The sequence below is a fragment of the Neovison vison genome, chromosome 2 (assembly GCF_020171115.1).
Source record: "Neovison vison isolate M4711 chromosome 2, ASM_NN_V1, whole genome shotgun sequence".
NCBI lineage: Eukaryota > Metazoa > Chordata > Mammalia > Carnivora > Mustelidae > Neogale > Neogale vison.
This window is the reverse complement of record NC_058092.1, coordinates 230623046-230642940: the sequence shown is the minus strand read 5'-3', so window position 1 is coordinate 230642940 and position 19895 is coordinate 230623046. Positions and strand designations below refer to the sequence as shown.

General features: G+C 46.5%; 1 protein-coding gene across 12 annotated transcripts in view; it reads left to right on the top strand.

Moving 5' to 3' along the window:
- Positions 1-19895, top strand: part of FGFR2 (fibroblast growth factor receptor 2) — a 103322-nt gene that overhangs the window by 31171 nt on the left and 52256 nt on the right. For all 12 annotated transcript variants that reach the window (XM_044240641.1, XM_044240640.1, XM_044240649.1 and 9 more), the window contains 2 exons: positions 7877-8046; positions 19017-19140. In XM_044240641.1, coding sequence (XP_044096576.1) covers positions 7877-8046; positions 19017-19140 — 294 coding nt within the window. The remainder of the gene's footprint in view (positions 1-7876; positions 8047-19016; positions 19141-19895) is intronic.

The following is a 19895-nucleotide window of genomic DNA, read 5'->3' as shown; positions in this document are numbered from 1 at the left end:
TGTGCAGTGATTAAGGGCCGGTGTTAGCTGTACCAGGGAGATAGTGCTGTCGGGAGCTGCCTGTGTTTGGTGCCTGTGAAACATTAGATGCGATTTAAAGTGATAGCAGTTCTTAGCTGGCTACTTGGCCTCTGCCATCTGTTAGTGTGATTAGGCTGGTCTGATTCACAGGCGCAGCCTGGGGCAGCAGAGATTAAGCAGCTGTGGCCTGTGTGGACAGAGGAATGCCATGGCCAGGGTAATTGGCAAGGCGGGGAAGGGGATGTTGCCATTAAAACAATTTTTTGCCACCTCCAGTGTCAAATGCCTGACCTGATTAATAGGGAAAATTGTCGAAGCACCGAATTCCATGCATTTTCAGCCACCTGGAAAACACCCGTGTGTCCAGATTGATTCCTCTGGTGCCTTTTGATTGTCTGGAAATGCCACTGGGGTGTGTTTGAAAGTTCCTCTTCAGTGAAGTTAACAAATGATGTTCCAGGGACCCTGGCCTGACAGTCACTTTTCTGGGCTTGTCTCAGAGATTTTTTTTTTTTTTTCCTCTCCCTTTTTTGGGGTTGGTAGTTGTTCTGCAGCCGATGGCTTGAAAAATATATTGCAGGTCATTCCCTCTGCTGGTATGCTAGATTTTGTTGATCTAATTTGGGTGGTTAGCTGTAAGAAGGCGAGCTTATCTGCCTGGTGGAGTTCTTAACTTTTGTATGGAGTACAAAAAGCATGGTAGTCAGGTACAATGGCAAAAATAAGTTCAAAATTAAGGCGGGATTGTTGAATTTTGGCCATGAAAGTAGGTCTGATTTTTTTAATAGGGATATTTTGCAATATTTAGGTTGACCTGAACTCTCACAGCACCATACAAGACCCAGCTCAGCTTAAAAGTGGGCTTCCCTATAGAGATTTCCTTGCTTACACAAGCAGATTGAGTGGCTCGATCTTGGAAGTTCATGTGTCCTGTTTTCTGGCATCCTGGGCGGTATCGCATCGTGTCTCAGACCCGCCTTTCCTGCTAGACCACTTTGGGAGGCAAGGACTCGCCTGGATGTTCAGGGAATAGTTTGTGAAATTATAGTCCTCACATACGTCATTACGGGTCTTGTTACAAGTGGTAATGCTCGGGTCTGGTCTGTGCCTTAAGATAACAAGCTGGTGTTTCCCAAAGTATATCCCTTTGGAACCGTAGTCCAGAATAATTCTGTGCCAAGAAGGAGTTATATTTTGAAATGAATTTGAAAAATACCTCCTCCTATGACCCTTTTTCAGAGACTTACAGTGTCCATCCGTAAGCCTAATACAAACTCTGCAGCATTCAGTGATAAAACATCTGTTTAATTTTGGCTTTTCCCAGGGTTTTCCAAACTCACTGACCATACGACCCTTTTTAAAATCCAGCATTTATTCGCATCCTGTTGCCCACGCTTTGAAAATCCCTGCAATGGGCTGATCTGGTTGACCTGACTTTTCTCTTGCCTTTTAAGTCAAGTCCTTCCATCGCAGATGGGAAGGGCATTCTCAGGTCATATTTTGGCAGCTGACTAGCTGATGACCTCACACTTTACCATCCCTAGATGTTTCCCCGAGCGGAGCAATCCTGTGATGTCATTACAAGCTTGGCTGCCAGGAAATAACGCTGCTTACGTATGCCCTGTAGTGAAACAGACTTTCTCGCTCTGAAAGTTGCAATTTCAAATGCTGATTTTTGAAATGGATCCAGGTTGAGGGTTTTGAAAGGTTCAGAGTTTCTACTTCAGCAGGGAAAGCATAACTTAATTAGTCCTTGCCTCCCCTAGGTGCAGGTATCTTAATGGGTTATCTGGCAGCTAATAAGTAGACGTGCATGTCCATTTTTTTTCCTCGAGTGATTTTTATTACCTCAAGCGGGTGTTTAAGTGATTAATGTTTCTGAAGAGCTAGAGACTTAGTTCTCGGGAAGATCAGGATTGACAAAGTTCAGGTTAACTGCTGAACTAGAAAGAAGTGATAGCGAGGCAGCTCGATCAAGATTTTTGCTCCTGGAGTGGTTTTTTTCTCTTGAGTGCAGAGAGACACAAGGCAGTGTTCTTTCTTTCTTTTTAAAAGACTTTATTTATTTATTTGACAGACAGAGATCACAAGTAAGTAGAGAGGCAGGTGGGGGGAGAAGCAGGCTCCCCACGGAGCAGAGAGCCCGATGGGGGACTCGATCCCAGGACCCTGAGGTCATGACCTGAGCCGAAGGCAGAGGCTTTAACCCACTGAGCCACCCAGGCGCCCTGACAAGGCAGTTTCCTATTTTGGTTTCATTCCTGTTGAGACCCGCAGGTACTCATACTCTGTGTCAGGGAGAAAGGCAATGTTTTTGGAACTAGCCAGGGAAAATGAAGGAACTTGGCCTGAGATTCCATACTCCTTTTGTGGTTAACCTGCTGATAATTAACAGTTCACCGTCACCTTTGCTCTGAGTTTTTTACTTGGTAGAGATTATATCTAAGTTGGTAAATGTTGTGTTGCAGTTTCCAGGAATTGAAAATAATAGTAATAATAATAATAATAATACCCAGAGCGCACAGCCTTCCTGAATTTTTTGACATTCTTTCATAATGAAAACCTCACCCTAAATTGGTTTGGGTGTTTTATCACAAAAACCAGGGATGGTGTTCTGTTTCAGAAGGTTGGGTTGAATTATCTCTTTCTTGGCCTCCCCTGTGGTCAACCAGCACAACCAGTAAGTGGAGGGTTTTCTTTTGAAGGCAGATCCTAGGAACTCCCATGGGGCAGCTGGTCTCCCAGTAGACTCAGGCATTTCAAAGGAGGGTCACTTGCCTGGCGAGTTCTAATGTGTTTCTCGTCAAATGTGTCACTGGTCAGCAAGTTGTTGTCTTTAATGACATTCTCAAATAAAGCCCGCCGACCCCATAACCACACGCTCACTTATGTCTCTGTATTTTGTTGTATTTGTTTTCTTCGAGTTTATTCAAAACTGAAAACAGATGAACCTCAGTCTCCTGGAGGACGGGGTTGGAGCTCAGAGATCTTCTCCCACCCCCACCCCAGTCAGGGTCAAAGCATTCAAATGTCCTGATTAGTGATATTTTTAAAGGCCCTAATTATAGACTTAAGACAGAGGCCTTAGTGGGGCTTTAGGGAGTTTGTGAGACTTAATCTAGGAGCTGAAACAGGCTGTGTTTTTTTATTTTTGCATCAATAAAAATACAGTTGGCAGTCATCAGCGTCCACAGCTCACATAAATCTTGAACTTTTGACTTAATTACCATGGGAGAGTTCAAAGGGCAGCCTGGAGGGGTTGAAAGAGCTTTGCCCAGGGAGCTGGAGGCCTGGGTCTTGCCTCAGCCCGGCCTTGGCCATGCAACCTAGATCGGATCACTTGACCTTTCTGGGTGACATTGATCAGACCTGCCGTTGGACCAGACGGTCACTGAGGCCTCTTGGTACAGTGGAAATATGACTCCATGTTTTTCCTTTAAACTGCTGGACTGTGTTCTCTTTTTGATTTCAGAAAGAAAGGAGACCATAAACCGTAGGTGTCCATGTTGGCATACATTCTGGGGCATGTGAGGGCTTCTTGGGGAGCAGCCCATGTTTTCAATGGCACGGTCACAAGAAACCCTCTAATCCTACCGTGTGTTGACACGATCGATATCTGCCTGGAATACCTGCACAGAATGTTAGGACGGGGAGGGACCTTACCAGAACATTCAGTTCAGCTCCTTCATTTTGTAGCTCAAGCTTTTAGCAGTTGTCCATCTTGTACATTTATCCATCTGTCTGTCATTCCGTCCGTCCATCCATCCATCTGTCCATTCAATAAACACTTGAGTGCCTACTCCATGCGCTGAAGACGACTCAGACTGCACCCTCCAGGTGCTCTACTCTGGCTGGTCAGCAGACCCTGAAGGGGATACATTTCAGTATGGAGCCATCCGGATGACGGAACCATGTAAATGACAGAGAGGAGGCCCAGCGAAGGGTGTGATGGATCTTCTGTGCAGGGTGGAGGTGGTGGGTGGAAGGAACGTTGGAGGAAGTTTCTGCGGGATTCTACATCTCTGTTTAACCAGCACATCTTAAGAGGATACCGCCCTATTAAAGTAAAATTCTAGTAGCATTTTCACTAACATACAATAATTGTTTCAGGGTGGAAAATAATATCGAGTATAGGTATCGTGTTCCTTGATGGAATGCCAAGCCTTGATTCCTTTACTTACTTTTTTCCATGGGTTTCACTCTTCCTTTAAGCTCATTGTTCGTATTTCGTGACTAAGAGAGCATCATTCTTTTGCTACATGTTACATCAGAAGATCTACGAATGTCAGAGCAGAAGGGACCCACCTGTCCTACAGGTCAACTTATTTACCTCTGATTTAGTAGAATTTGTTTCTCTGTGCCGTCCGAGATTTGTATCACCATTCCTTTTCTATGGATTGACTTTAAACTCACTCCTACACAAGTTTCATCTTTTATAAAGTTGTTGAGGCGATGTTTGCACTGAACACCTACTACATGCAAGGGCCATCTCGCTTTTGTAAACTGTTAATTCGTTCAGTGAGTTCCTTCTGCAAATGAGAGTTAACACTGTTCACCAGTCATGGTTTGAGAAAAGGAGCCTGGTCCTGGTCTCTCATCAGCTGCATTGTTGTTCTTGTTCTTGGGGTGTGTGTGTGTTGGGGGGTGGGGTGGGAGGAGGTGGCTAGCATTTCCACGTATCCAGACTGCAAAAATGGCACGAAACATCGAATACAAAGTTCGCGGGGGACACGAGGCCACTGATGCAGAAAGCGCAGTGAGGGCTAATTCTATAGTCTCAGTATTTTTCTAGACCTTCCAGGTTCACATAAAACTAGTTTATTTCAGGAAGAACCATTATAAAATAATAACTCCCTCCCTCCAGCATCATGCTCATTAAAAAAATTTTTTTAATGCGTGAGCTCAAAATCTTAGAGGAAAGCCTTGTCACAGAAGCGTGTTGTCCTGTGTGATGTGAGTGGGACTGGGCAGAGTGTTGGGGTGGCCCAGCACTGCTCCCACAGAGAACCCGGAAAACTTGGCTCGACGGCTTTTCCATCAAGTCACGGTTTTCGGGCATTTGCCGATGGAGCCGGAGCCGTGTAGGTGATGGGTTTCAACTCGGTTGATTAGAGTTTACAGTGCCCCACCCACCCGGCATCTCTGTGACTTCAGGTGACAAGCCGGCTGCCCCTACCGTGCTTCGTGGCCGTGCGTTTCTTTTGCACGAGCAGATTTTATAGGTGCAGTTTTAACGATTGAAATTTTACCCCAGGGAAGTGGCTTCCTGCCAGAAATTCCAGCAGAATTCTTTGCACTCTTGTCCTTAAATCGTTCCTTAGGTGCCAAGACAAAGGTGCTGGCTGCCAGGGTGCTGTTGCCACAGGCCAGGCCCGTACGGGCTCATGTGGTCTGGGGCGATCCCTATGTGAGTTCTTGCCTCCCGGACAGCTTTGCTCCGTGAGAGGGGAACGCAGCAACGTTCCCAGGTCCTTCCACTAAATCCTACTTTTTAGCATTTTAGGGAACATAAAAATCCTGCCTCATAGAATTGAAACACATATCTGTTGGTTCCTTTTATATGGAAAAAAAATAAAAAGACATTCCAGAGGACCAGCTCAGCCCTAATTGATGCTATCTCAACGAGTTACTACATTAATATTTAGCTCATTCATATGAATAGGCCATTGTGTTTACTTAAACAAATGCCACGAGTATGGACACCTGACAGCATGAGGTATGCTTTTCATTTCGGTCAGATTTATAAAAGTCTTTGTGTAGTGACAAAGCTCATTATTTATTTTGTGCTCTTAATGGTTTCTTTTTAGTGGCTGTGGCTGTGGATGGATTTTTCTAAGTAGAAGCTTTTAAAGTGAAAGATTATTGAAATTGTTCCAGTAGATGCCAGGCCCTGGGAGTCTTGTGATGAATAGCAATCAAGTTAGTCCCTGGTGAGCCCTCAAAAGAATGGGTGTGTTTATGGGCATTTGACACCCAAAGCCAAATGGCTACCAAGTTGCCTACTCATTGCAGATACAAGTGGTTTCAAGAGGAATGTGCGCAGCCCCGTTGTTCTTCCCTTGGCTCTCCCCCTGCCCCTGCTCTGGCCTTTCTTTCTCTGGCACACGGGACCAACCACCTCGGCTCTGCCTTGCCTGCACGATCTTGGCATGGTGTAGACACCATGCACATCGACGCTGATGCTTAGATAAACAAGGATAAAGAAGATTCGGCATGCCCTTGTTAAGAAATCTCAGCTCCACCTTTTATAGTCAGGTTTTAAGAGCAAGGGTGAGGCAAACAGGGGTAGGTGTTTTGAATGCACTTTTTCCCATTCCTCATTCTGCCATGGGAGTCTGGCTGTTAAGGAAGGGGATTGTTACCCCCTCCTGGGAGCAGGCTGTGCCATCCACAGAATAGAGGAGACTTATAAATCCTCATCAGAGACAAAACCCCTGCCTGGACGCGTTTGTTTCTGGTTTGTGAAATGTGTGTGCTGCTGCTCAGGCTAACCCTCATCAGCAGTAAACACGTTATGAATCAGGCTTCTAGCATTTCACTGTTCTAGAATGTTCTAGAATGTACAAGGCCCCCTGTTGATGGATGCTTTAGGGAAATTTCGGCTACCAGTTTGCTAAGACAGAAACACACACGTGAAGAGTTGAATAGCTATACGAGATTTCAGTGGAACTTTTGGGCCGTCATCGAGAAGGCAGCGTGCCTCTGGCAAGGGCTGGCTGTCCTGGACTCCGGTCTTAAACATCGGAGTGGTTGGAAGTATGGATTCTGACCCCTTGGAGAAGCTGGTTCTTACCAGCCTTGGAGAGTAGGGGCAAAGACAGTGGGCTCTGGAATCAGAGTGCCTTGGCTCAAACCTGCCTGTACCTCTTCCTAACTTTGTAGCTTCTCTGTGCCTCGGTTTCCCTGTCTGTGCACAAGGATTATAATAACGCCTTCTTATCAGATTCATGTCAGGATTAATATGCTAAACATGTAAGAGTTTTTAGAGCTCTCTTTGGCAAATAAGCCCTCAGTCAGCAGTGCTGACTGTTGGCAGGCATGAAGAATTTACGATGGTATTCTGGGTCGATGCTGCGGTTCTTACTTAGATAAAATGTCCTTTGTTTGGGAATTTAAAAAGTTATCTTGTGAGTTTAAAGAATCACTTGTATCCATAACTTTGCAGGTCATTTAGAGGGCTCACCTTCATAGAACATGTAATCGATAGCCTTCTGTTAAGATTTACCTGTTTAGAGATGGCGGTAGAATTATGACATTCACAACCACTGAAAAATCGTTGCTCATGTAAAAAAAATTAAAATGTAATTAGTGATAGGGGTTTTTGGTTTGTTGTATAAAGTCCTGGGAAATTAATGATACCTTCCTGAATGATTACTCATCTTAGAATGGTAAATTCTATTATTATTGATTGTCCCTTACAGCTTCAGTGGCTAAGTTGAGGTGGCTTCGAGCACACCTTGTGTGTGTATGCGATCACTTGCTAGTGTGGTGATTTAAAAGGATACATTTTGGAGGACTCAGCTGTTGTTAGTTACCTATGTGTTGACACTGTCTATGTAAAGTCACATTTGAAAACACGATTCGCTGTGAATTTATACTCTGGGACTGGGAACAAGGGCGAGAAGGTACCTCAGATACTTTTCCCTGTTAAGAGACACAAACTACCAAGCAGTCTCTCTCCAGGGACTTCTGCTAGGCCATCTACTAGACTTCAGAAAATTTTTTTCCTAATGTAAATATTACCAGGAGATTTTTGAGCATGTCAGCTCGCTCACATACAAAGTAACATTATCTTCCCTGTTATGGAAATGAAGCTCTCCTTCTCTGTACATTGTAATCTTGTTTTCCACCCCAGGAGCTCCGTACTGGACCAACACAGAAAAGATGGAAAAGCGACTTCATGCTGTCCCTGCGGCCAATACCGTCAAGTTCCGCTGTCCAGCTGGGGGGAATCCAACACCAGCGATGCGCTGGCTGAAGAACGGAAAGGAGTTTAAGCAGGAACATCGCATCGGAGGCTATAAGGTAGAATGAAATTTTCAAAATGCTCTATTTCTTAAGTTTTTATGAATCTCTATCTCTTTTTTTTTTAAGATTTTATTTATTTATATGACACAGAGAGAGAGACAGCGGGAGAGGGAACCCAAACGGGGAGTGGGAGAGGGAGAAGCAGGCTCCCTGCTGAACAGGGAGCCCAGTGCGGGGCTCGATCCCAGGACCCGTGTGGATCATGACCTGAGCCGAAGGCAGGTGCTTAACTGACTGAGCCACCCAGGTGCCCCTCACGGTGGATATTTTAAAACCGTTTTCCTGGACTCGAGTGTACTTTAAAAGCATAGCCCCCGTTTGCATTGTTCTTTATGCGAGAAGAGTTTAATAACGGAAGAGTAGAAAGTTGAGTCTGTTTTCTACATGCTTTATAGTCCGTAAAACTGAAGGTGAAGCAGAATCGGAGAAGCGTGAGTGTACTTGCCCCGTTTGAGTGGGATGTGTGAGTATGGATGGACTTAGCCTAGACCCTGGGTATGAAATAGTGTGTATGCAGACAGGATGCTTCCGTGGTGACAGGACCTCTTTCCTCTGTCTGCCAGGCTCTGGAGAGCCCATCACAGAAATGTAGTCTCCTCACACCGGGCGAGGTGGACCTTGACAGCCACCTCCCTAAAGAGGTGTGGAAATGCCTGTTCAAGCTCTTGTTCATCCAGTCAGTGATGGGGATGACATCCTTGGGGGCAGGCCCATCTGAGGTGCTGGACAGAGCACAACCCCAGCTCACCTCACAGGGGTTCCTCGTGTGGTAGGGAAGGTAGACCAGAAAGCCGTGATCTGATTAGGCCGAAGTCAGAAGAGCATGTTGTCCTGTGGGTGTGCGGGGAGAGAGGGTGTTGGCTCTTCCGGAGGCGATGGATAACAGAGGTCAGGAAGGGATGGGCTGAGTTTGAAGGAAGGATGTCTCGGGAAGATAAATGGAGTCTCTACATCATTTACCCTGGAAAGGGAGGCCTTGAGGAACGTAGTATGTGAGGAAGGCATAAGGAATTTGACTGTGACATTCTTTGATGTGTATGGAAAACATGAGTCGGTGTATTCGTTACCTATTACTGTGTAACAAATTCCCCCAAGGCACAGTCGCTTTAAACAACATTTATTATCTCACAGTTTCCAGGTGTGGCTTAGTTGGGCCTTCCACGGGGAGGTCTCTCATAGGACTAAGCTTTCAGTTTTGTCTGGAGTCTCATTTGTGGGGTCGGTTGGGGGAAGGACCTGCTCCCGGTCTCATTCCTGTGGTTGTCGGACTTCTTTGTAGGTTGTTGGGCTCAGGGCCTCAGTTCCTCGCTGGCTGTGGGCTGGAGGCTGTCTTCAGTTGCTTGTCCGTGGGCCTCTTTGTGTGGTAGCTGTCACCCCTCGGGGAGGGGAGACCAGAGGAGGTAGCACTTGAAGAAGGCAGGAGTCACAGCCTTTGGTAACCTAATGGAAGTGACCTCCAAGCACTTTGGCTGTTTTCTGTTATTCAGCAGATCATTAGGGAGGAGATGAATTTCCCAAGGTCACGGACATCGGGAGACCTGGGATCAGCGGGAGCCGTCTGAGCAGCCTTCAGGGGGGCGCTCTTGCCCGGACCCCAGGTTCCAAAGAACCAGGTCAAAGAGGATTTCTTGGTGGATGGACTTTCCTGCTATAGATGTGTCCACAGAACTGATGACACGTGAGAGGGCGTGTGAGCCCTGACCTCATCGCTGCTGTGGTTCAGGGGGCCTCCTCTCCACCAAAAAGTACCCTGGAACCCTTTTCTGAAATACCCTACCCAGTTCTCATCTTTATTATTATTATTATTTTTTAAAGATTTTATTTATTTATTTGACAGACAGAGATCACAAGTAGGCAGAGAGGCAGGCAGAGAAAGGAGGACGCAGGCTCCCCAGTAAGCAGAGAGCCTGATGTGGGGCTCGATCCCAGGACTCTGGGATCATGACCTGGGCCGAAGGCAGAGGCTTTAACCCTCTGAGCCACCCAGGCGCCCCCGGTTCTCATCTTTAAAGGGGTTGTTTTCTTCTTCAAAAATGGCTGACTTCTGTTTTACCATTTAAAAACATTCAGAAGCCAAAACCCAGAGGGCAACGGGGAAAGCCTAGGAGTAAATTTCTAAGCGTAGACATGGGGCAGTTGGCGTGTGTGACAGGTGTGAGGTACGTTTGCTGCCAGGTGGGTGCCTCGGAGGCTGTGGAAAGAGACACACGTGGCCCTTCTTCCACTTTTAGACTCCTTGTTGGTGGGAGCAGGAGGCAGGAGGCTGCTTTGTCTCTTTCCTCTGAGATTGGTGCTTAACCCAGGGGCCATGAGACGGGGAGGTCGGCTGGCTTTCTTTGTAGAAGATGGTAAGACGGAGATTTACAGGTGGTTGCTGCTTGGAAAGGAGGACTTAAAACCATGACAGTTGCGGCCTTGGGGATGGTTCTAACCGCCAGATGCTTCTCGGGAACGTAATCGATGTCTTTCCGATGATTTCATTTCAATACAACCGGAGTGTCAGAGCGGTGGTCAGAATCCTGGCCGTTAACAAGTTTCCTCACTTAAGTCAGCCTGGGAAAAAAGTAGAAAGAATTGATGAGCCTCCAGAAACTCCTGGTCTTAAAATAAATAGGACCAACATCATTATTATGGGTAAGGAGCTTTTTGCAAATCTGAATTAGTGATTATAAATGCGCTTAAAGACTAAGGGCGCCTGATGAGGAAATGCTGCTTGATTTTCAGCAGGTGCAGTTCAGTGTAAATTACCGAGGGCCGCATTCTGCTAACTGGAGAGCACCCTGGTTCCAAAAGCAAAGTGGGGCACCTTGCGCAGGGGACCTTTCTTTTGCCTGTGCGCGGAGGCACAGATGACCAAAGGATTTTTGTTGTTTTGGGTTGGAGCCATTTCTGGAGTGAAAGAGAATGGGAATTTGAGTGCAGGGGAACGAAAATATGAAGTATATTTTGCTATAGGCGTGCCTGGCTGGGCGTGTCGGCACGGCGTGTAACTCTTGATCTCGGGGTGTGAGTTCTAGTCCCATACTGAGTGTAGAGATTAATTAAAAAAGAGGATCTGAAAAAAAAGATAAAGTGAATTTTGCTATTAAAAAAAGGGCAAAGAAGGGAGAGTATTGTACCTTTGGGACGTGGTTTGCTAGCTGTGGTGATGAGTGCATGTTTCTGGTCCTGTTGGACTCTCTCCGGAGAAGAGTCCATGGCCGTGCCTGGGCACCCTGGAGTGTGGCAGGGGTGTCACTCCGTCAAACACGAAGGTGGTCCACCTGGGTTTAGTAAGGAGTTTTCACAGCAGTTGTGGTGCTGGACGTTGATTTGGGGGAGACCGTTTTAGCTCAGGAATTCCTTCCAGCCAGCCCCAGGGGCTTCTGGGACTTGAAAGGGAAAGAGATCTCTCATCTCCTGGGAAGACATAGTTACCTACAGCATAAGCCTTGCTAATGATGTGTGAGGCTCACCCCAGGCCCCAGGTCATGAAGTCCTGCGGGGGTCACAGATCCCTACAGCCCCACCTCTACCACGAGTCCAAGCACTTTGGCTGGTGCAGGCCTTCTCAGGGCCTTGAACAGGGCAGAGTCAGGAGCATGGTTCTACGGATGGGTTTTCTTTCTTAGCTGCAGAGACTTTTAAAAGAATTCTACTTCTCCAACATTTGGCATGAGGGAACCCTCCACCCCCCAAAACAGAGATCCGTGTGGATAGCCTGATGTCCACATGTCCCTCTCCCCCACTCCCATCAATTTGCTACTTTATTTAACGAAGAAGCAAAGTGTCAAGTTTTCCAAGATGTATTTTTCCAGAAAGCAAGACTTGAAAGTTTCCGCAAACAAATGTCTGTTATTTCTGTGATTTTTTTTTTTTTCCCCCTTCATAAATCTCATTCCATAAACCGTGGTTGCTCTGTCTGCCTCGCTCAGCTGTCAGACTAGCTCTTTCTACCTGTTTATGGATCAGGCATTTTGGCCCTTGTCCACTGTGTTCTAGCTTGTTTTGAAATGGTGGCCAGTGAAGGGAGAAGGAAAAAAACCCAAAACAAAATCAAAGAGAATTATGAAATGGGACAGAAAGCTCATTTTAATTAAAATGACCAACAAAGCCCTTCGGTGTTCTGTGGGTCGGTCTTACTTACCAAAGGACTCATGCTGAGCCTTCCTTAGGTGATTTAAGAGTCATGTTACTGTTTTTCTTAGTATGTGGGCACAGGCCGGGTGGATATTATTTATGGTGATAAAGGTTGACTTGAAGCCTAACTGCATCTCCCTAATTGTCCTCACGCCTGGGGTTTTTCATCAGTCTTGTCTGTGGGCAAGTTGTTGAAACTCTTCTTTTAGGTCATCTGTCCTTAAAATGGAGTTTGGGTGTATAGTCTTGAACATCTGATTCCTTCCAACTGTGATTTAGTAGCATAACCACCAACTATTTTTTATCATAAACAATAGCACAGATTTTTTTTTTTTTTAAACGAGGTTACCTATAAGGCTAGATATTTCAAAGGGCTCTGAACAGTAATTACAATTTAATGCAGAAAAGCAAGAAGATTGAGGTAATTAGTAGACCACCTCAGTTCCTGACTCATTCCCAGGTAATGACTCAGGCATAGAGGGGAAGAGTATTCTTAAAAACTGCCTTTCATGCCACTTAATAACTGCCTAAGAACCAAGAGAGATCACAGGATCCAGCCCTCCCTCAATCTGGGCCTGGGACTGGCACAAGAGGGCGTGGCTTCAGGCCTCCTGAGGGTGAGAACGCCCACGGACCCCAGGCAGGGTGAAGTGTCACTGGATCTGGACTGTCCGTTTCCTTGTATGTTTCAGGTCCAAGAAAACATGAGGAAAAATCTGTTTTCTCATAATCCCGGCTAAACTGGTGGTTTTGCTGGGTAGGTTCACTTTCTAGGTTACTTAGCTGTCCTGTTAGCGATGTTTGATTAAATGTTATGCCTAATCCCAAAGTACGTTTCTTGGGAAAAATCACGACTAATGTCCTTATGCTTATATTTATATTTGGTTGAGCTCTTAGGTCAGCCAGCCTGTGTCATGACTGCACTGGGCACCTCCCACCCGCCATGACGCGGAGTCCCCTGCACCACCCGAAGAGGGGGACGCTGTTATTTTGCCCCTTTTACAGATGACACTTGTCATGGGGCTCCTTGGTGGCGAAGCTGCCGTATTTGGACCTAGGTAGTTTTCCTCCAAGGTTCATGCTCTTCTTAAACTGCTTTCTTCAAAGGGGGTTCCATGTCTTTATAAAAAACACTGTGATAACTTGGGGGACGCCTGGGTGGCTCATTTGGTTAAAAAACACTGTGATAACTTGGAAACATGGAGGTAGTAGAGGCATCCCAGGAAGAGCTAAGTATCCGTCAGCTCAGGGTATACTGTTGAGAGCAAAGTTGGCCGTATGATCCATGACCCGTGTGGGATTTTTCAAATTGTGGTAAAATATACAGAATATAGCATATGTCATTTATTTTTCTTCACCCCAGACAGAAACTGTGTATCTGTTAAGCAGTAATTTTCCTTTCCTCTTTCCCCCTCCTCCCACGCCCTGGTAACCTCCAGTCTTTCTATCTCTGAATTTGCATGTTGTAGGCATTTCGTGTAAGTGGAATCACAGGATAATTGTCCTTCTACCTGGGTTCAGGTGTGTTGTAGCAAGAATCAGACCTTTATTGCTTTTTAGGGCTGGATACTATTCCATTATGTGGATCGGCCCCATTTTGTGTAGCTGCGCATCTGTCGATGGGCCCTTGGGATGTTTCCACCTTTTGGCTCTTGTGCATGAAGCAGCTTTGAACATGCATGAGCAAGTATTTAAGTCCTTGCTTGCGGCTCCTTCGGGCATATCCCTGGCAGTGCGATTGCTGGGTCATCTGATGATTCTTCATTCGGCTTTTTGCGGAAGGTCATGAGATTTTTAAAAAGAGTGAAATTCAGAAGGCAGTGATCCTGCTGGCAGTCTACCCCCAGAGCACCTTCCTGAGCCCCTTCGGGCATCTGAGGGCGGCCTTCCATGTTGTAACCCTCTCCTCCCTGCTCTGGGAGATCCACGCAGCATTCACGGAGTGGAGGAAAGAGTTGTAGTTGTGCGCTAGATGGGATCAGAGCTCGCCTCGCCCTGTTCTCTGGACACCTCCTGTAAAGCAAACTTCAGGAGTTTAAGCATTAATCAGGCATTTGCCTCCACATCTGCGTGGTGATAAGCAGCAGTGAGTGCCACAGCCCTCGACCAGGGTGAGCTCCCTTTGTGCACAGCTCCAGGGGTCTGGTTTAGAGACCCCAGGAACCTGCTGGAAAATGGGGTCTGGAATGGGATCGTAAGGCTCTATGTGTCCCAGTGACAGCTGGGTTATGGCGTGTTGTAGGTCACGGGCTGCCGTTATGAAGGCCAGGGTTTGAAGGGGTTGCTGCCTTTGTCCATAAACTAGGCCTGACATGGGTGGAAGGAAGTGCTGGGGTATTTGCCGTCACACGGACACAGTATTCATTGCCTTGTTATCGAGCAAAACTTTCCATCCAGCTTCTGGATGTTTATTCTGCTTGTTATCGAACACCTAGCTGTTTGGAAATGTCCAGAATTTTTTTTTTTTTTTTTTCTTTCTGCAATGTGGAAACCAAACATCCAGGTGACAGCCTGGGTCTTTGGCCTTTCACCTTTCCCCTGGGTGTTTTGGTATCCTAACAAACGAAATCTGCATTCCCAGTTGTCACCTGAAGATAGCGGAGGGTTTCCACATGCCTCTCAGAAGACTAAGGTAGCAGAGGAATTCTGAGCAAACCTGTCTGGGCCACCTTTGGTCTTTGTGACCAGGGGCGTGGAATGTTTGTGGAATCCACCTTTTTTGTAGTAAGAGTAAAAGAGTCGAGGCCATTAACTTCAACCCGCTTTGTTTCAGTATTGAAATGTTATTTTTACAAGTCTTTAGTGAACATAGTTTTGAAGCCTCGTGCTCTCTAATTCTGTTCCTTGGCAGATGAAAAAATCATGATGAATTCCGCAAAGATTTGGCCACAGGCAGGAATGAGGAGAAAGGATGATGCGTGTGTCTGCTGGTGCCGGATTTCTGTCCTCCCCGGCCCTGTCGCCCAGTCTGCCAGAGGCTTACAGTCCCCGTGGTTTTGCCACAGAGCCGCTCCCGCTGAAGGGGGAACCAGGGGGAGTAGGTTTTACTTCAGTTTTTGGGTGCCATGTCTGTGATTTCGGGTTAAATTTGAAAAGTGAAAATGAGAAAAAAGTCAGCAACATGCATAACCCCAGTACCTAATTATATATAGTGGACTGCTAACAACTTAGTACAGTTTTGTTCTGATTGTAGTTATGTTTATATAGTCGTGCTTACAGATTCAGGGTGATGCCATAGGCACCTGCAGGGCTGTGTGTGTGTGTGTGCGCACACGCGCGCGTTTATATTTCTGTACAATGGAATCCTGAATATAAATATTTTTATCTCACCTACTCCCCTCCTCCACTATTTACCAGTAACTATTCATAGTATCTTACCAGGTCTGAACGTAAGGATACCTCTTTCCTTTTAATGACTGTGTGTTATTTTGTTGGAATGAATTAACCGTCTGTTAGTTCATATAGGACAAAGTATATTTTAGTAATGATTTTATTCCTGGTGGATTGATTTTTGCCGTTACAAACGGTGCTGGAAACCTCAGTCTTTCTTGTTCATGTGCCTTGAAGTCATCCTGCTATTTTCTGTGTAGGTCTCATTGCTAGCGGTGGAATTAACTGAGTAAAAAGAAAAAAAAAAAAGGGTTGCTGATTTTAATAGGCCCTGCCAAATTATTGTACAGAAAGGTTTTTCTCTATGTTCCTGTTCTCAGTTTGAGCCTCTCTTGCCCTCCACCCCCGCTAAGTACTCAGTGACGTGGCTTTTCCTAATTTTTGTTAATCAGCAGGTGAATAACAGGGTCTCATTATTGTTTTAATTTGCATTTCCCTGATTGTTAATGAGGTTAAGCATCTTTTCATATGTTTATTGGGTATTTACATTCCCTCTTCTGTGAAAGCAAAGATGTGCATTTGCTCTAACTGGCAGAAGAATGGTAGCACTAAAAAGATGAGGAATATAAAAAAAAAAAAAAAAAACCGACAAAGAGGACATCTGACATTTTTGTGGGAAGGGCAGTGTCTTTAGGTTGACCCTGAATCGGGGTATGGAAGAGGACTGCTTAGAAAAGAAACACAAAAGTCTTTGTGTCTTTGCCCCTCATCTTGATAGAATTCCTGTTTGTCCTCTCTCAGCTTGTCATTAAGCAACCACTAATTAATGGTAGGATATCCCCTAGGAGAGTGTCAAACGTTCCCACTGTTGGCAGCTTCTAAGGGCGTCCATTTGGAAAGTGCCACAGCTCATAAAATTTGGGATTGGTGGGATGTCAAGGAATCAAATCCTGGAGCAGTGGTGTAAGAAATTAAATATTAACAGCACGGCATGGGGCGGTATTGACTGAGTACCAAGGTCTCGGGCAGGGCAGAAGCACCTTGTTTGGTAAGTGGGTTTCTCATTGTGAAAGCATTTTATAAATGTTAACTTATTAATATTTGTAGTGCATCTCCAGGAAGGAAACATTTTGGGGAGCACACGCTGTCGACGAGGGGTTTTACGTGGAATGCCATCGCCCCGACGAGAGCCCGGGTCTGACCATATGCCCTGGGGTTAAACACGGCAGTGGTATGCCGGGCTGCCCATGCCAAGATTTAATGTCTTGGGCAGAGGCAGACGATGCCCTCCCTGTGCAGTTCAGGTTCAGCTCCGTTTGGAATGTACCATGTGCCAAATCTGGATCCAGGCGCAAGAAAGACATTGACAGTTTGGACGGGGTCCAGAGACAGGCACTAGTCATGATTAAGGGCTTATGGGCATGACATTTGAGCAGGGGCTCAAAGAACTGAATATTTACAGCAGGGCTGAATGCTGGATTACGTGGCTTGGTGACGTTAGGCCCTGTGGCTTCATCCCCAAGTTACCCTCTGTGTGATTAGTCCTTCAGAGCCCAGGAAAGTCCCATTTCTGATACCACTGAGAGCTTGGGGAGAGGGAGGGTCTCTGCGTGGGCCCATCTGAAGGAGTTAGTCTCTGAGTCGCCCGTGCTCTACGACACACGGCTCCAGGGTGACCCCCGGGGGGGGCCAGGATTTCAGTAGAGAATTAGCAACCGCTTCTTCTTGGTGTTCCCTCTACAGGCTACACTGAAGGCGTATCCCTCCAGAGGGGAGACTCCCCTCTTGCTTGGGTTCTCCTAGAAGCCTCCGGCCCAGCCAAGAGCAGGAGGGAGGTCTTGGTTACCAGTGGAGGGGACACACTCTCTCCTCTGGGGTCTGATGCCTTCAGGTTCATTTTACCACCAGACTCTTCGCCTGTGACACTGAGAATGAGTGTTCTCTCATCAGCTCCGTGACAGGAGGTGGGAACAGTCCAGGGTTGTGGAGGGGAACGGGGAGAGACGGCAGGTTGAGCAAAGGGCCTGTCTGCCCAGAACTCACTCTCCCTTCCCTGATCGTCCTCGGTGAGGAAGAGTCCAGCCCTTACCCCCGGGATCCTTACCCCCGGGATCCTTCACGGGACTGTGCGTGGCGAGCAGTGGTCTCATTTCTGAACCAGCATCGGTCGCTGCTGTCTGTGACAGCGGCTCACACTCAGCCTGTGACACGACCTGCGTTGGGAGTAACGGGCTCCGATAACCTCTTACCTCTGTGGGTGCTGCTTTTCGAAGTGGACAGCTGCTCTGCCCTCCCGTTTTTATAATGGAGGGTTCATGAGATGAGTTTCTTTATTCTCTAGTTCCTTGACTCACTCGTGTGCTCACAGAGGCTCGGCTGGTATTATCGGTTTTTATGTGATTAAGGCAGAAAACACTTGCAATGCTCAGGGAATCATTCAGAAGGTCAGTTGAAATTCCCGAAATCATAGTTAAGACCGGTAGGGCCCAGGCTTTTAATTTATTTTTTTATTTTCTCCTCGCCATGTCTTTAGAGTGCCTTGTCCAAAATACCTTTACAACATGATTTGGATTTGGAGAGAAAGGGTAGAGCCTTGGGCCTGCAAGAGAAGATCTGCATTTTGGTCTTAGTGAGGAAAAGTCATGCTTGCTTGAAAGTTTGAGTCGGTGGAAATATTTTAAAAGCAAGGTGGGAATGTGAGAGTCTAGCCTGTTTGCGTGTTGACAGAACTGGGGGTGGCAGTCCCAATACCTTATTGTCACATGTGCTGCTTATCTTTGAAAAAGTCTCAAGGAGTCTGTAAGCAGATGGATATGCAGCTTAGGTTTCCTGAGGATTCATTGCTCCCATTTTTGGAATTCTGAGTGTGTCTCTCAGGAATATGTAGCATCTATTCGACCACTGCCAGAGATGGGAGGGGCAGACCTGTGTTCCCAGTTGAAACTTCTGGAGGCTTCCAGACAGCCTCTGGGGGCCGTGGGAAAAGAAACTGGAAGGTTCCAGAACAATACAGAATGTAGCTTGTGGGCTTCTTGAGAGATTCACCTTAGCTAAGGCTGGATGGAGTGCTCAGATCAGTGACTGGCATACAGTAAGTGCTCATTGGAGCTGGCCCTAAGTGGTCCATGGGTGCCCCGGGGCCTGGGGGTTCCTAGTGGATGAGCAACCTTTCAGCCTCTCTGCTCTGGGGCACTGGTAGGGTCGCAGGCTAAAGGGCAGGCTCCCCCGGCCATTTGGCAGCTCCTGGAGGAACCGTCAAACCATGACAGTGAGAGACCCAGTCCGCACACTTGCATATCTGAACGTGTCTGTATCCCCTTGTGAGACATTCACCTTGATGACACTATTGTTTTCACTTGTTTCTATTCTGAATCCTTTGTATGAGGGAAATGTAAAATTCAGGGGATATTTCTCTACTTTCCTTGTCTCCCCCAACTGCTTTTTAAATCAAGAAAGCAAAGTATCTAGTATTCTGTGCTAAGCATGTTAAATAAGCACCTTTACTTTGATCTTTTCAGGTGCGAAACCAGCACTGGAGCCTTATTATGGAGAGTGTGGTCCCGTCCGACAAAGGAAATTACACCTGTGTGGTAGAGAATGAGTACGGCTCCATCAATCACACGTACCACCTCGATGTTGTTGGTGAGTTTGCTTCTCCCAAAGGGGCAGCTGCACGCCAGCTTGACTCCTGTGACATCGTGAAAGTGAGTCTTGTTTCTTTCCCATGGTTTAAGGAGAGTTGGTCCATTTCCTTCTTCCTCAACACACGCTGTCGTTAGAGAAGGATTCTTTTGTCAGTTGACAGTGTTCTGTTTCCCAAGGAGCCATGCTTTATGTATTTTGTGTGATCCTCTTGGTTCCCTCGCGTCTTGTGGAAAATGGACATAGTGTGAAAGGTGCTGACATTCTGGAAGCTGAAAATGGATGAACATAGAGAATGAAAAAAATATTCTGGAGAATGTTAATGTGTTCAGGGAAGGGGCACAGATATGCTCTAAGAGAACTTTTAAAGATTTCTTTATTTGTTTTAGAGGGAGAACAAGAGCAAGTGCAGGGGGTGGGGAGGGGCAGAGGGAGAGGGAGAATCTTGAGCAGACTCCACACTGAGCGTGGAGCCCGACATGGGGCTCGATCCCGCGACCCTGAGATCATGACCTGAGCTGAAATCAAGAGTTGGATGTTTAACTGACTGAGCCCCCAGGAGCCCATAGACTTTGCTCTTAAAAGAGAGGAAGCACAATCAAAAGAAGGGCTACTGTATTGTGTATTGTGTATTGAATTGCCTGCGAAAGAGTAAAGGAAAAGGTATCAGTATGACTGAGCTGATACCTGGCTGGGGCAGGTCAGGGTCAAGGCGCCCTAGTGAAAGTCATTCGAGATTGTAGGCTCAGCGTTTG